Here is an 18,246-nt window from a genome sequence, read left to right on the forward strand (position 1 = left end):
GCATTTGTAGAATAAGAGAAACATTGAAAGTTTTATATAATTGTAATACTCTAAACATCATCCTTTATTTCAGCATTTGGACAATTTTTTTGTGACGCAATGGTACTAGCCCATGGAACCAAATATATCTTTTATCTTGACACTAATCAAATTCAACACTTATTAACCAGCTCAGTATTTCTGTGGGTGAATTAAGCCATTCTATTTGTTGATTGGGATCACTCTCTTGCCACCCAGTGACACTTTTGGCAAATTCTATTATCCATGACATGAGTTGTATTTTTTTGGGATTGTGCCTTTACCATTTGGACCTACTAATACCCATCTGGAAGGGGGCCCTTTGCTGATTTGGGAGTGGCATGAATGATTCACTCAGAGGTCTAGGTTTTTTTTAAAGTTTTGCCCTTGGTAATCCTAATCTTCAGACAAATGGTGCCTTTTTGTAGGTACTAATTCACAATAACAACATTGTTCATAGCTTGTCAAAACGAGAGTAAGCCAATCACAAAAAAAATTTCGAAACACAGAGCTAACCATGTTTGGCTTTATCTCCTTGAACTTTTCGAGGAACAACATTAAAGTTTTTTCCCAGGGACAATGGACTCACTGAATCCAGAAAAAGATTCCCTTGCTGGGTATATAAATATCATGAGTGTGTTCTGGATATTTTTAACAGATGAGGGATGGAACTATACCAATGCACACTAACAAACACATATTAACTACTTACTTATAGAGTCATGGTCCAGCAGGATTCTTAGAATATTCTTCCCTCAGGTGATACCACTGAGGATGCATGATACTATTAGCTTAACAGCTTTTAAAACATATGCTACATGGAGGGGTGTAATGGATTACCTCAGAGACAGAAGCCTGGGGCAGTCCAGCCACTCTCCAGGAGAAGAAAAAGCCATTGCAATGGCACAAATATTTTAGGCCCATGAACTGGAGAGACGTATTTGTCCAGTCTCTGAAAGGAATGCCATTCTGTATTTCATTTGCAACCAGGTTTCCAATTAGAAACTCAGGGGAAAAAAATCTAAAACTATCAGAAGGGAAATTGGCATTCATGAAAATTAAATTGGCGCTAGTGTTGCACAAAAGGCGGGGGCTGAGGTTTTACATTTAGCACAGTGATCAACTAGCCATATAAAGCATGAACTCATAGTTCACTGAACATTGATAAGGACCTATAATTAATGGCTCAATGGCTAGAACAAATGATGGAATTTCATGCAATTTTTCACGCTTACTGCTTCTTCTGTGATTTGCATACTGTGTATCACATGTTTTGTCAGGAGTCTCAATGCACAGGCTGTTTTTAGATTTTTTAAATAAATTAACCTGCGCAGATGTGTTATTACACAGCTTTGGAGCAGGTGAGATTTGGACCAGGCCCTTTCAAGATATTTTAAATCAACCTACTCAGTGATGTTATTACACACTTCTGTAGCAGGTGGGACTTGAACACAGCTACCTGGCTCAGTGATAGGGACACTATCACAGTGCCATAAAAACCCTCCAGGCTGCTTCTAAATGGACTTGAACAGCAGTAAATCTCTGGTTCTATTAAGGATGGACAAATTAGTTGAAGGTCTGACCAAGCTATAAAATAGTTTGTTTATTTTGAAACCTGCGCCATTAGAGTGTAATTAATCCATTCATGGTTTAGCAGCATCAAATCTATCAAATTAACTATTTAATTGAATGAGAGTATGTTACGTCTGATAGCTGTAGGAAATTGTTTGAGGGAACATTACACTCATGTAATTAAAAATCAAATAAAAGGTCTTGTTTTCAGTAGCTGTTTCGAAATTAGCACCAATAGAAGCTTAAATTGTTTGGAATTTTATTGTTACCTCAACATGCTATTTGATAGATTGATTATGAAGAGACTGCTGTGCCATTTATAGGGCAAATTTCATCATTGTATTTAGCAGAACATTTATAGCAAGAGGACTTTACTATAGTTTAGCCTCCAGATCAACAAAGAGCTGCATGGACACAGAAGTCAGACAAATAGCCTAGATTTTGTCTCCTTCCAAATCTATCCTTCTCCAGGAATTATATTTCTGTTATGTTTCTATTTTTAAAAAAGACCTAAAGTTGTTCTAGGCTTTTTAAAAATTTTATGGCACTATGTATAGGATTGGAGTTGAAGGTAAAACATCAGGCAATAAGTAAATTAGCATTGCGTTGGGGAAGGTTGAGAGAATCAATACATTATAACAGATGCCAGTCCACAACCTGGATATCTGGATCAGCAATAGTCAAATTCAGAATAAGATAATACTGATGACTTGTAAATTATCATGATTCACAAAAAGGGAGAATTCACAAAAATTCTCTTTCCTGTAATGATATTCTGGTGTTATCTAAAAGTAACACAAACAAGTTATTGTGGATTCTGTTTTCTTGAAGATATCTGGTGGGTTTATTTACTCAAGGCACAGGCTGCATTTGGAGATTACAGTGTTCATTGATTGAATTAATTAATTAATACAGTAATCTCCAAACACAACCTATGCCTTGAGTGCAACATTGCAGGTAGCCTATGATCATGTGACAACATTTGGGTGCTTGGCTCATTCCACATTGATCTCTTAAAGGAATAACTTGCCAAAGATGATAAAACAACAACACCAAGAAACCTCAGATTAGAACAATAAAACATATACCATAAGTGGCAATAAAGTGATGAGTTTTAGGTGAGCTGATGACAGGGCATTATTTAACAAATTTCAGAGTTTGTACGTTTCTGGTCAAAACTGATTTGGACTAATTGTGAAAGACTAACGATTGTTTAGAGATGTTCAATTGATTGACCAATCAGATTCTTGTCATGTTTCGAATGCTTGACCATAGTAATAAGTGAGATTCGTATTTTTGTTTTAAAAATGTTTCCTCATCATGGTTAACCCAGTAATACTGTACAATTCAGTCTGAGACAGCTATAATGTAATCTTTTTGAAATTATAATTGGAATGAGAATGAAATGCATCACAGCAACTGTCATAAACAAAGGACATCAGATAATAGTTAGGTTATCCTTTACCTGAAAGTGTGGTTCCTGGAGAATCTGAGTGAGTTCAGCTGCAGAATCGTTCTCCTTTGCAATTGGGTTGATATCATCAATGATCTCCTTCACTAACTCCAGGTTATTATCACGTACAGCCTCCAGCTTTGTGTCTTCCAACTTTTCATGGGCCTATGAGATTAAAAAATAATGATGTATTAAAAACAGACGCAGAATGAATTCCCTATCAGTAATAAGGGAATGACTAAACATCAATATTTCAGATTTATATATTGTGAATGATTTATGCAACCACATAATTCCCCTCTTCGGAGAGGTGTGACCAATGCACACACCATGACAGTCAGATAAAGGGGCACAGGTTCAAATGAATTAAATCTGAATTTTAGATAGAAGAAAATTCATCATCACTCTAAAAGTGGTTAGTATCTATAAAAGGCTTCCTAGAAGGGGTAGTGGAGCCAGAACCCTGGAATCATATAGGAACAGCTAGTTACACAACTGCTTTTGTATCGAGGAGCTTGAGTGGTTTTGTTTTTGTCTTGTGATTTTACAATCTTCTGTTTGTGTTCTGGAATAAATTAATTTGTTAAAAATGATTGTGTCCATATATTGTTTATTCAACACCAGAATGCAATTGATGAATAGCTTAAAGTGGTGGGTGAGTGCTTTGTTGAGTGTAAATGTTGCTTCATCCATTTCTTCACGGGTCTTGCTTGACCTATTAACATCCTTCAGCTGAAAATACATAATGATCTGAGCTGCAGAAATATAGAAATACAATTTCTCCTGTGAAGTGAAGACAGAGTAACATTCAGAAAAATTATAGATAAAAGACATGGACAATTGGATCAGAACACACAACATTAATTCTGTTCTTATTCAAAAGTTTTAGTTTCTATTCTATATTCTTATAAAACCTATACTTTGATCTTATCATATTGCATCAGGAAATTTGGGAAACAATTCATTGATGCTTGGGAGTTTATAGCATAGGAAGTTGCCAGCCTCAGATACTACAGTGTCACCAGTGATGAGAGGTGTAATTGTTTTATAATATACATACAGGGTCAAGGAAAATTCAAGTTGCGCACCTTACAGTTTCCCTCTTGTGAATTTGGATCAGTGCAGCACAAGACTTCCAGAGATATCATGTAACATTGTCAAAACTCTCCAACCCAAACAATTGAGTTCCAAGGTTTGGTTGGGGGAGATAGCCAAATATTAATTGTGGTCCTAGGCTTTGGTATTCAAGCTTGCAAAAATTGGGGAAAAAAGGCAGGGTACTTAAAACAGTATTCGATCCATTATTCAATGAATGGACTAAAATTTGTGCATGCATGGATGCTGTTGATAAAAAATGAATAACATTAAAGTATTTGCCACAAAAAGAATAACAACCACAATGAAGTTCAAAGTTTCCTCTGTATAAGAATAAATGCATTTTATTTTTCTCAAATAAGCCAATATGTCTCCATGGGCTTAACTCCCTCAGGTATTTCCCATTAAAATTGAATCAGTAGACATGCACATACCCATGTCACATTATGATGCTTATCAGTTTTTCAAAATAGAAAGTAACCATCAGTGACATTAATTTGGCAGTAGAATCTCCCGGAGCTTTGCTAATCCCCAAATGAATTTAACACTTTTATTTTATTATGGTTTTTTTCTAAATTATCATTGAAGTAATTGTGTCAATTTCAAATGCCCTGGTCAGCTGGAAAATGGTCAGCAGTTGGCCATGGTTTTTGTCAACTTCCTGATGTTGAGCAGTGATTAATCTGTTGTTTAATGTGGTGAAGGATACTGCTCATCTGTCCAGCAACAACACAGGGTTCAAGCACAAACTCAGCAGCAGAATCAACGAAGAATCTGAAGTTAATATAAATGGATTTTGCAAAGGTTCATTTCAATGTAGTAAATTAAAATTGATTTTGCAATATTAACTGTTTTAAGGATGAGTGCATTCATAAAACATTCTTTTGCTCTTTACATACAGACTTAATCCACTTTTTATAAAGTTTAACACCTCCATGTAAATAATGGACAGAGAAGGATGACACAAAGACATTGTGTTGAATTGAAGGCTTCCCTTCATGAGGGCCTTACAGGTTAACTCGTGCAATTGTCCCAAACTTGCCTCATTAAGTACCATGCCCCATGGTGTCCTTTTTGTCTGATGCCAACATGATTCTCCCACTCACCACAGCCTGACATACTTACTGCTGGTACAATATCCCAGGATTCCTGGTGCTGTTGCCATTTTTAAAAGGTCATTATGTACCCTGTCAAGTGCTAGCAATTCAGAGCTTCCCCTACACAGTTTATAACATTAGTCCCAAACATGGCACATAGGAGGAAATTTATGAACAGTGCTCTAGAAAGGGTGGTGCAGAGGATAACCATCCACTTTTGCCAGGATTGACTGAGGTAGCCATGACACCACACCATGTCATTCTGGTTCAAGGTTGTCACTCTGCTCCCTTACATTCACTCTATCTCTGCTGCTACACACACCTCCTGCCAAGGTTCATGCTCTATCACTCTCACTGTCACATGCAACATCTTCTCTCACTTGCTCAAATCAATTTCCCAAACCACTAACTCATTTACACTGACTACTCACTCACTCAGGACACCTCACCAGTTTTCCCCTGACCTGAACCAGCACAAACAGCTGTACCAGTCACTTTCATCTCACTCAGTCCCTTCCTTGTCTCGTTCTAGGAGAAAACAGTGCAGAAAGAGCAAGATGGGAGGTGGGCTGCCTGTCATTTAGTTCCTCACCTCGCCACAGGGATATGATCCTGACTGTGTCTGTCCCAAGCACATGACTGACCATGTCCACACTCCTAAACTAATACTGCAAAAGCCCTTGATGGACTGAACATGACCCCTGACTGAGATGGCCATTTGGACTTGACTAAGGACTGGAGACATGGCCATTAGAGTAATGCACATGCAGTGTGCTTTTCCCAGAGGCTGCTGACACATGTCCTAGGTGTGACATTGATATAGCTTGGTAAACGGTTTGTGGATGTCTCAAGGAGTAAGCAATGAATTGAAGTCAATGAGGTAAAAACAATGACTGCAGATGCTGGAAACCAGATTCTGGATTAGTGGTGCTGGAAGAGCACAGCAGTTCAGGCAGCATCCAACGAGCAGCGAAATCAACGTTTCGGGCAAAAGCCCTTCATCAGGAATAAAGGCAGTGAGCCTGAAGCGTGGAGAGATAAGCTAGAGGAGGGTGGGGGTGGGGAGAAAGTAGCATAGAGTACAATGGGTGAGTGGGGAAGGGGATGAAGGTGATAGGCCTACCTGCCTATTTTCTTTTCCACCTATCCACTCCACCCTCTCCTCCTTGACCTATCACCTTCATCCCCTCCCCCACTCACTCATTGTACTCTATGCTACTTTCTCCCCACCCCCACCCTCCTCTAGCTTATCTCTCCACGCTTCAGGCTCACTGCCTTTATTCCTGATGAAGGGCTTTTGCCCGAAATGTCGATTTCGAAGCTACTTGGATGCTGCCTGAACTGCTGTGCTCTTCCAGCACCACTAAACCAGAATGAATTGAAGTCACCAGGTGCTCACTCTGATATCCATGTCGGCACACAGAGAATGGTTTGTATGTGGAATGAATTGCCAGAGGAACTAGTAGATGCAGGCACAGTTACAATAATCAAAAGAATTTGGACAGGTGAAGGAATAGGAACGGTTTAGTGGGACTTGGGCCAGACACAGCCAAGTGGGATTGGTTTAGTTTTGGAAACTTGGTCATCAAGGACGGTGCTGTATGACTCTAATTCTCAGTGTTCAGCTTCAATCTGGCAAGTGGGGAAGTGGGAGCCTGTATTTTCAGTTGAGATTAGGTACTATTTTAGGTACTATTGATAATTGATAATTTCCCTTTAATAGGCCTCTTGCTACTCACGAGTGACAATGTTGTCTCGACATTCAAGGCTTAGGTCTTCATGAAGCAATGGTCCTTGCTCTATATCTCACCTAAATTTTCCAAATGTCTTGCCACAGCCCATGTCATTCAGGGAAGATTTCATTTATTAAATTATAATCCTCTGTTTACCAAGAGTTCTTTGAATCGTAGAATTCCTACACTGCAGAAAGAGGCCATTCAGCCCATTGGGTTGACATTGACCTACCAAAGAGCATCCCAACCAGACCCACCTCACCTACTCTACTCTTGTAACCTCACATTTCCTATGACCAATTCGCTCTAGCCTGCCCATCCCTGGACACCATGGCCCAATTTAGCATGACCAGTTCACCTAACCTACACATCAATGGACTGTGGCAGGAAACCCAAGTAGACACAGGAAGAACATGCATATTCCACACAGATAGTCACCCAAGACTGGAATCGAATGAGGCACTGTGCTGGAGCAATGCTAACCACCGTTCCATCCATAAATGATTTGATTTGGTTTGACTTATTATGGTCACATATACTATGATACAATGAAAAGTATCGTTTTGCATGCTAACCTGATAAATAATTCCTTAAATAAGTACATCAGGGCAGTAAAATACAATGCAGAATGTAGTGTTACAGCCACAGAGAAGATGCAGAGAAAGATCAACTTTAATATATTAAGGATCCATTCATTAGTCTGATAACAGCGGGGAAGAAGCTGTTCTTAAATCTGTTGGTATATGTTTTGTATCTTCTGCCCATGGAAGAGGGTGGAAGATAGTACAACTGATGGGAGGGGTCTTTGATTATGTTGGCTGCTTTCCTGAGGCAGTGGGAAGTGTAGGCAAAGTCAGTGGAACGATAATTGGTTTTCATTATTGACTGGGCTGTGTTTGCAACTCTGTAATTTCTTGCAGTCATGGACAGAGCAGTTGCCACACCATGCTATGATGCATCTGGATAGAATGTTTTTTTATGGTGCATCTGTAAAACTTGCTAAGAGTCATTGTGGACTGGACTTCCTTGGCACTTTGGGACTGAATTTTGCAATGTCTATGTATCATGTCAGGCAACCGAATATTTTCATAAACATTTGGAAGTAGAGGCATTCCTGACTGTGTTTTCCTGACTATACATTGAATGGAGCAGGACAGATTGTTGCTGATATTTATTCCTAAGAACTTGAAGGTCTCGACCACCTCAGCAGCATTGATCCAGGCAGAGGCAAGTCCTGCTCCTGAAGTTGACCCGTTATTTCGTTTTGCCAACCTTGAGGGAAAGATTGTTGTCTTTACTCCATGCCATTAAGATGTCTCTCTCTTTCCTGTACTCCGTCTTGTTGTTGTTTAAGATTCAGTTCACTGTGGTGGTGTCATCAGCAAATTTACAAATGGAGCTGGAGCTGCATTTGGTCACACAGTTTGTGAGTATATAAGGAGTATAATAAGGGGTTGAGTACATAGCCATGTGGGACACTGGTGTTGAGGATAGTTGGGGAGGAGGTGTTGTCACCTATCTTCAATGTCTCAGGCTCACTGAAGGCAAATGCCAGTGAAAGTGCATTTCTTATTCATTTAAGTTCAGTAATAACTGATTCAAAGTGGTTAATGTTCTAGACAAAAAAAAATTAAAATTGTTTTGTATTTATTCAGTTATTCAATCTAATGTGAACACAAAGGCTCAATTTTCAAATGCACACTTTTTGCCAGAGTAACTTCGCACATTTAAAATTAACACAGTGAATTACTTCAGGCCAAATGTTTATGAAAATATTCCATTGCCTGGCATGATGCATTGACATTCCAGTATTCAGTCCCAAAATGCCAACAGCGTGAGTTTGAAGTCCCACCTTATTCAGTTCCAGCATCAAGTCGGTACTGGGCATATTCCTCTGCCAACCTGCAGCCCTGAGAAAGACATGGTCCTAAACAAGGTTACTTACATAAAGAGTTTCAGAGGAAAATGGTGTCAAGTTTTATTAATCCAACTTGCATAGTCATCTTTCTGCACCAATGATTTCCCTAACGTCATCCTATAAGCTCAAAATTAACTCAACTTTTTAAAAATTGTTCTTGCATTGTGGCTGACAAAATCTATTGTGCACGACAACTCCCCTCAGGACATTACAATGGATCATCTTCCTGCACTCTTGCAGTTTTCACATGAATTGTACTCCAACGAGAATACTAAGTCATGAATTCCAACACTTTCTAGGAGTAAGTGAGGACTACAGATGCTGGAGATTAGAGTCAAGAGTATGGTGCTGGAAAAGCACAGCAGATCAGGCAGCATCCGAGGAGTAGGGGAATCGACGCTTTGGGCAAAAGCCCTTCACCAGGAATGCGGTTGTAGGCCGAGGGGGTGGTGAGATAAATGGGAGGAAGGTGGGGCTGGGCAGGAAGTTAGCTGAGAGTGTGTTAGGTGAATGGAAGTGGGGGTAATGGTGATAGGTCAGAGGGGAGGATGGAGTGGATAGGTAGGAAGGAAGATGGACAGGTGGGACAGGTCACGAGGGCAGTCCCAAGTAGGAAGGTTCGATCTGGGATAAGGCGGGGGAGGGGAAATGAGGAGACTGGTGAAATCCACATTGTTGCAATAGGGTTGGAGGGTCCTGAGGCGGAAGATGAGACGTTCTTCCTCTAGATATCAGGTGGTAAGGTCAGATGGAGGAGGCCCAGGACCTGCATGTCCACAGCAGAGTGGGAGGGGGAGTTGAAATGTTGGCCACAGGGCAGTGGGCTTGGTTGGTGCGGGTGTGTGGGAGATGTTCTCCTTAGCTCTCCGCAAGCAGGCGTCTTGTCTTCCCAATATCGAGGAGACCACATTGGGAGCAACGGATACAATAAATGACATGTGTGGAAGTGCACATAAAACTTTGATGGATGTGGAAGGTTCCTTTGGGGTTTTCTCATTGGCTGCTACCTGACCTGCTGTGCTTTTCCAGCACCACACTCTCAATTCCAACACTTTCACCCAGTGACATCACGGGGATCGCTGTGTAGGTCTATATCAATCATCCAGCAGATGGCGCTTCAATAATCTTGCTGCTCTTATCCTTCTCACTGATATTGTCTGGGACCTTCCTGTTTATGGACAATTCCAAAAGCATTCGAGTTTCCAAGTGAGAAATATGGCCTACGGACATGAGAAAGCCAGTTGAACTGCCTAGTTATCAAGTAACTGATTGACTACTGATGGGCTTTCAACTGGCATCACAGCCCCGAGTGAGGAGGGTTGGGTCACCAATACCTTCCCGTCATGAACCAGAACATTTTGGAGGCCATGGCTGCTGCTGGGACAACATCCCAACCCGACCAACACCATCACAACCTTTCAGGACAAAGGATTTCCCGAGGGAAAGGAAAACATTGTTCGGGAGGATCTCATGGAGTTATGGTGATGGGATAATTGGTCAGAGTGAGTGAAAACAAGGGCAGGGTGGTGGCTGCCAGGGACTGCTCCTCTGCTAGAATTCTAATCCTTTAACTGTACCCAGGATACTGCCAATTGGGGGCCACCCCGATGCTGACAGCCTTACAGTGGACAACCAGGTGGGTAGCTAACTCTTTTCCTCCTGCCTCGAGCTGTAATAATTGCAGCTTGGGTGAAATGAAGCCTTTAAGTAATTATTCCTTCTCCTTAAAGACCTCAATTGGAAGTGTAGACAAGCAGGAGGCTGGAAGAACACAGCAAGGAGATGGAGAAGTCACTGTTTCCGGTGTAACCCTTCTTCAGGACTGCAGTTTCAGCATCTGCAGTTTTTTGTCTCATTTGGCAGTGTGGCAGATAAGCAAAGCTGCAAACCTTTGATCCAAAATCTAATTAGGACAAGGTCAGGCAGGGTTTGGTTTGGCGATGATTCTGCCTAGTTACCACCCTCAGGCCTGGCAGAATACTGTGCTTCCAGTGATTGTGGGATTAAGAAGTCTTCTCTTTGATGAACTGCTGCAGTAAATCCTGTGGAGAGGCCTAGTGTGCTTTTGACTGAAGTGGTTAAGAGCAGTGTTAGGGTCACTGACCAAGAAGGTAATTTATTCTGAATGGTGTTGCACATCTGGGGTGTTGCTTTGGCTGCAAACATACAGGATGACGAATCCATCATACTGAAACAGACATTAGCTTTAATGTGTGAGGTGTGCGGGTGACGTTAAACAGAAACACCCTTAGCACTGGGCAAAAGACCTAGAATTACCAGATCTCCTTTCCGCAGGCTAAAAATATTCAGCTATTATTTCAGCGTGTGCTGTTTTAATTTACCACAGTTGCAAACTGCAAATTAACTGATATAATACAGACTTTCCAAGTCTCTTGTCACATTCCCAGTGGTATGCATATAATTTACATCTTTCCCATATCAAAAACAACTGTCTTGAGGCAGTCACTATGAAATCTACACACACTCTACCGATGAACTATACTGAAATTAAAATTGCTTTCTGAAGCAAAATATAACATGAAATAGTTTTTACTTCCAATGGTGAAAAAGATCAGATTTCATCACAACCAGTACTGCAGGGAGTCAAAGTGATAAAATGGATCCTCCTTTTTTAAAATTCCAAACAATTCTGCTTAGTAGAGCTTCGATTCTAGTCTGAAACTGAACTACAGAATTAGGAAGATTATTCGGCCTTACATTTCTTCTATCGTGAAAGCTCCTTAATCCTCCTCTCTGAATGTGGCGATCAGTTGTAGGTAAGCCAAAAAGATGATGAGGTTCTGCAAAATTCCTCGCAAACACCAAGGATCACGACAAACCATTTTGAGAGTAACTGACCTTACCATCCTGCACACTTCGGTGAAGATTTCACATCACAGTGTTGATACTTGAGCTTCAGCACAACAGTAATCACATGCCACATGAAAACTTGCTATTTATGAAGTACATTTACTGTTAGTTAAAGTCAGATAGTTTGCGGCATTGCAGTTCATCGTTTTTCAGGGAATCTGATGATGAAGGTCATAGGCTTCCACACTTGAACTGCTCCCTTTGAAAATTCGTCACAAATAACTTCCAAGTCACTGATGTCTAGCTGCTGCAATGAAACATGCAGCTAATGTATAATGTAGTAGAGCTGCCTGCCCACTTAAATTATTGTAAATAGCAGGCAGTATGAATGTTACATGCTTCCTGAATCACAAATAGGTCTGGTTTTGGGCACAATCTGATTTCTAGGCTGTCAAGGTGAAGTGGGAGTTTAAAACCGATATGGTCGGGATATTGAGTTTAATCAGAGTCAAATAAAGCACACCCAGTGTAATGATTGTATTGAGGTCAGCCAGGTGGACCTCATAGATTACGAGTTCTTTCATTAGATCAGATTAACAGCTCCAATCAGGGAGCCTTGGCTGACAGATGTAAACAGGAGTGTTCGAGGTTCTGTCCACTCTGAGAGCTGGCTCTGAGGAAGCCAGAGCAGTGTCAAGTACCGTGCACGTGCAAATAAAAGTTGACTTGGTGACAGGATACCAACCTCTGTGGAGTTCTCTCCATCAGATGCGTAAAAATAAAAAATTAACTACAATAAGGACTGTAGTATCAGTCCAAGTCAACAGCAAGGCTAGCATGTGTAAACAGCTCTTTCTAACTTCTTCTTGCTCTTAAACACTTAGTGCTGCACATCTTCACAATTTCTCAAACTACCCAATAGTATTTGCATGGGTCTACGCTTAGGGGTTTCTCTCCAGCACTAACTGCACTAAGGCCCTAAAATCTCTTCATTCTCTCCATTTCTCTCTGATGGTTTTGGATAGATTATTGATGGGTCTTTAATTTCCCATCAATGTTTAGACACCTTGCATGAAAGGAAATCTCAGTGCTTATGTAAACCATTAGGTGAACATCTACCCTAGTATTATCCCTCTGCTGTGAGCTTCTCCAGCATTGACATGTTGCTTGTGTTCCTGAGCAATCTGACCTTTCCATTGTCTTTCCTTATCTTTCTGTCGTCTTCCTCCTGTAACTGGTTTGATGATTTTGTAAAACTGAAGGGCAGAAGAGGGTCAACTGAGGCGCAGTTGGATGATGCACAACACAGAATGATTGCAACTGATTTTACAATGAACGTATGAAGATGGCACAAGACTGGGGCTACAAGAAGGACAGGCAGAGTTTTGTTTCTGAAACGTGATGTTGTTTCCTGTGAAACAAAACTTACAGCAATAATCTGCCATTTTAGCTACTTCAGTCTAATGACTAAACATATGTTTATTCTTAGCAAATTTCTAATTCCTACTTAAGTCCTGGCACAATGCTTCAATCCAGGAATTTTTCACTGAGAGGTGAGAGTGGTGAGAATTAATAATTTTTAAACAAAACAAAAGTACGTTTCAAAGTCAAATCACAAGGTTTGACATCCGAATAGGAGGAAGCATAAATCAGCAAAATGCACCATCAAAATCAATAGCAATTCTTGTTCCATCTCCTCGTCATCTCAGTGTTCAATGTCCTTATGTTCAAAGTGTTGTTTAGCTCCAGGACATCGGAAAAGCAATTTTCAGTGTGATTAGGAACTTTGCCAAATACACCAGGGGCCATTTTCATTAAAGATGTCAAACTTCTTAAAAATTGCAAGAAAATCTTGAAAATAAATATACTAAAAATAACCAGGAGATGCTTCAGGTAGGAAAACTGCAAGTTAAAGCACAAGAATTTTATGTTATGCTCCCTATCTAAAAAAACATAAAACAATATCCCTTCAAATTCCTAGTGTCGAAATTGGTCAGTGACTAGCAGTGAATGTTTGAACTAGCAGACACTGGACTGGATCTCAGAACTCATTAGTTGGGTAAGGTACCAACACTATTGCAGTTAGCTTGACTATGGTTTGTAATTAATCTTAAGCCCTTTGCTTAGTTTGTGGAGGCCCAGATCTAAGTCCTGAGAAAGAGGGCAGTGATCGGGAGGCTGCAGATTCACAGATCCATTCTGTTCCCCTTGACTTTAAAGCAAGGGCTTTTAGACTTTACATAAAATGTATCCGTTGGTGGGAGCTGACAGATTTCCTTCCCTGAAGCACATTAGGTGAACCAGGTAGGTTTTTGCGACAATCAACAGTGTTTACATGGTCAATAATTAGGCTTGATTTTTATTCCAAATTTTTATTGGATTTTGGGATTTGAGCCCATGTCCCCAGAACATTAATCTAGTTTTCTGGGTTATTAGTTCAGTGACATAGTAGCTACATCAACATCTCACCCAAAATGTCTGTACACGGGAAAACAATTTCACTCAGGGGCCCTTATTAGGTCCCGCAGTCAATTCCCGGAATGATGGGACTAATTTACGCTGAAAGATTGGAGCGACTGGGCTTGTATACGCTTGAGTTTAGAAGGCTGAGAGGGGATCTGTTTGAGATGTATGAGATTATTAAAGGATTGGACACTCTGGAGGCAGGAAGCATGTTTCTGCTGGTGGGTGAATCCCGAACCAGAGGACACAGTTTAAAAATAAGGGGTAGGCCACTTAGAACGGAGTTGAGGAGAGTGGTGGGTGTATGGAATGCTCTGCCCCAGAAAGCCGTGGAGGCCAAATCTCTGAATACTTTCAAGAAAGAGTTGGATAGAGCTCTTAAAGATAGTGGAATCAAGGGTTATGGGGATAAGGCAGGAAAAGGATACTGATTGAGGATGATCAGTCATGATCATAATGAATGGTGGTTCTGGCTCGAAGGGCAGAATGGCCTACTCCTGCACCTATTGTCGATTGTCTATAACCCTGTATAGAGGGAACCCTCGGTCCATTATAAGCAGGTCACAGGGACACTTAAAGAATAGACAGAACCTCACAAGCAGATTGTCTGCAGCTGTGAAGTTTCTATTGCATTTGCTTTGCAGAATGCTTTCCAATTTTTACTCCCATGTTCACAATTTCAATATCAGGAACACATCAAATCATGGACACTTAACAACATTGATTTGGAAGAAACAAATTCCATTGTCCTCTCTTCCAAGTGAAGGGCTGTGACACAGAATGATGTGCTGGCAGCATTACGTAATTGAGCCGTGAGCTCAAAGATAGAGAAATCAGGATTTTAATGGCTACAAACAAGGCTTCCTTTCGAAGATGTGTTCAGTAAATAAAAAAAAGGGAGTTAAAAACAGTGTTTATTAGAAGTAAGCTGCTTTTTAACTAAAGAGATCCAATCATTTAGCAGAGAATACAAGATATACACCAACATTATATATGTAATACACAATCATAGCAGAGCCAGTGCTTCACATGAACTTGGTTATTACAGACCATATGATGATGGAACATCTATCAGAAGAATTTTCGTCTCATCTTCTCCCTTACGACTCGAGCCACCGGGTGTCTATTATTAACTTTATTTTCTAACACGACAGGTTTGTGGTTGGCACAATTTAAGAGAGGCATTCACTTTTTAAAATGACTGAGAGTCAGATTCTATTGGGTCATCTTACATAGTGTGAGAGGCAATGAATTCAAAAATGGTGGAATTTACAATGACGTTATCATTCCTAATCACAGTAATTCTCTTCTCCCGGGCCATAGAATTTTCAGGTGTGATAGGGAGATGGATGTAAGAGTAATGGGAGCATTGCTTTACTGGTAAATGTAACCATCACTGCAGTAATGAGGGAGGATGTTTGAGAACAGTCTTCAAATGAGGCCATTTGGGTAGAGTTTAGGAATAAAAAAGGGCGATTACTTTGCTGCAATTTTACTGCAACATCCTGGTGAATCTCCTCTGCACCCTTCCAGTGTAATCACTTCCTTCCAGTAATGTAATGACCAGAGCTGCACACCGTATTGCATCTCTGGCCTAGCCAACGTTTTATAAAGTTGTAACAAGACTGCCTTGCTGCTATATTCTTAGCCCTGGCTAATGAAGGCAACTATCCCACCTCCGCCTACATTACCCTATCTACCTGGGCTGACATCTTCAGGGACCTATATTAACAGGTATACCAAGGTGCCTTCATTCCTCAGTATATTCAAGGGTCAAGGGACCTATCATTATTGTGTATATCCTTCCCTTGTTAGACCTCCCAAATGCATCGTCTTGCACATATCCATTACTTTGAACAAGCACAGATTAATCGTGTGTCATAATCCCCTCTGCCCCTACTGGTCCTTTTCCAATAATATCTGCTCCATCTTTAAACTCTTCAGCAGTAAGGAGAGACTGAATAGGTGGGTTTGTTTTCCTGGGAGCAGAGGAGGCTGTGGAGGGTGGGTGGAATCTGATTGAGATATACAAAACAGTGAGAGGCAGAGACAGAGTAGATCGTGAGAATTCTTTTCCTCATGGCAGCTGTGTCTAAGAGCAGAGGGCATAAGTTTAAGATGAGGAGTATGTGTTTTAGTGAAGACCTAAGGAGAAAAAACAAACAATCACGGGAGGATGGTAGTTATATGGAACTTGCTGCCTGACAGGATATTAGAGGCAGGTAATCTGGGAATATTTAAGAAGCATCTGGATGAGCACTTAAAATACAAGGGCAGAGTAGGCTATAGGTTAAGTGCAGGTAAATGTGATTAGTGTAGTTTGATACTTGTTGGTCAGCATAGACACTGTGGGCCAATGGTCTGTTTCTATGCTGTAAGACATTATGACTCTATCAGTGACTGTTGTGCTGAACAGCGATAATAAACACCACTGTTGTGACTGCACTGTTGATTGTGAAAACACTTCCTGTCCCTAATATAAATCCACATTCGTAATTTTCTATCTGTTAACTCAGTCACTATACTTCACCTCTAAGATTTAATTTGTGGCACCAAAACTGGCAGAAGTTCACCTCCTGGGGACAGAATCAGTATAGCATTATACATGCAGCTATTAAAATGAAAGTAAGTTGGTATTTGTATACATCTATATGTTTTAATTGAACAATGAGTTCTCAGCTTTAAAAACATTATTTTGTGCTAACAATCAAGTCCCTCCCAGTTACAGACTATATTCGCCCTTACCAAATCAGAATAAAGGTTCATGTCGTTCAAGCAACAATTATATTCCGTCCTTTTCATAATTTACCTCAGCATGAAAAATTGATGCTATGGCAGGTCACTGCAATAAAGATTCATTCTACCTCTATCCACACAACAGAAAATGGAATTGGGGTTTAAGAATTGACTTTTAGCAGTTTCACAATATCACTTTGCATTTATATTGCATCTTTCATGCAACAACTTCCAAAAGACTTCAAAACTATGAAGTGTGAGATAAAGTAGCCAAATTCCTGGTAATGCAGTCGGGAAGCAGTGTTTAGTTGAGGAATAGACTAGAATTTGAAAGAGTTTGTAGATACAAGATGTAGTAAAACCACTGAAGGGTTTAAAGACGGAACAGATATAATTGGAAAAGGATCAATAGGGGCAGAGGAGATCGTGACACGTGATTAATCTGTGCTTGTTCAAAGTAATGGAGGCAACCTACCAATGTAATGGTGCTGGTTAATTTGGTGTGCTGAGCACTGTATACCGTACAATAATGAATGGCTGTACATCTCAGCAGGAGCCACTCACAACCAATTGCACCTCTGATAGGTGACAAATTCTGGCTGTAGTAGGGCTCAAATTAGTTCAGGAAACACAAATGGGTAGAAAAGATGCATGAAACATGATATAACAGGCTAAACAGTATGCCTCTTCCATAAAAAATACTCATGTGAGCTTAGAATGCCATGGTTCAGGAGTGACATGAGAGGAAAGAGGCCCCCCTCCCCCTCAGTTGGACCATAGGCCCTCAAGGGGATTACCAAAAGCCAGATTTTAGCTCACGAGTCAGGAATATTGAGTTCATAAAATTTCTTACTCCACAAATTTGATTCCTCCACTTGGATGAACTTGTTCTCTCACTGAACAATTTCTCCTTTAATTCATCTCACTTCTGCCAAGTCAAAGGAGGGGTTGTGGGCACTCACATGGGCCCTTATGTGCCTACCTCTTCATGGGATACGTGGAACAATCCTTGTTTCAGTCCTGCACTGACACCCTCCCATGGTGTTTTCTCAATACATCGACGATTGTTTGGGGCCACTTCATGTTCCTGCCTGCAACTTGAAAAATTTGTTCATTGGCCCCCAACTTCCACCCTTTTATAACTTTCACATCATCCATTTCCGACACTTCCCTTCCTTTCCTTGACCTCTCCGTCTCTATTTCAGGGAATAAACTGTTCACTGCTGTCCACTACAAAGCCATTGACACCCACAGCTACCTTCACTACAGCTCTTCCCACCCCATTCTCCCAGTTCCTTCGCCCACATCGTATCTGTTTGGACAATGTCACCTTCCAAGACAGCATGGTTG

At 40.7% G+C, this 18,246-nt stretch overlaps 1 protein-coding gene across 9 annotated transcripts in view; it reads right to left on the minus strand.

Annotated features, from left to right (window-relative positions):
• The window catches only part of mpp2b (MAGUK p55 scaffold protein 2b), a 537,853-nt gene that overhangs the window by 72,008 nt on the left and 447,599 nt on the right, over positions 1-18,246 (minus strand). For 6 of the 9 annotated variants that reach the window (XM_072561617.1, XM_072561616.1, XM_072561619.1 and 3 more), the window contains one exon: positions 3,056-3,208. In XM_072561617.1, coding sequence (XP_072417718.1) covers positions 3,056-3,208 — 153 coding nt within the window. Of the gene's footprint in view, positions 1-3,055; positions 3,209-11,604; positions 11,669-11,745; positions 11,878-18,246 lie in introns of those variants that run through there. The other 3 variants (XM_072561621.1, XM_072561622.1, XM_072561623.1) reach the window with 3 other exon arrangements.

The sequence above is a fragment of the Chiloscyllium punctatum genome, chromosome 42, assembly GCF_047496795.1.
Source record: "Chiloscyllium punctatum isolate Juve2018m chromosome 42, sChiPun1.3, whole genome shotgun sequence".
Taxonomy (NCBI): domain Eukaryota; kingdom Metazoa; phylum Chordata; class Chondrichthyes; order Orectolobiformes; family Hemiscylliidae; genus Chiloscyllium; species Chiloscyllium punctatum.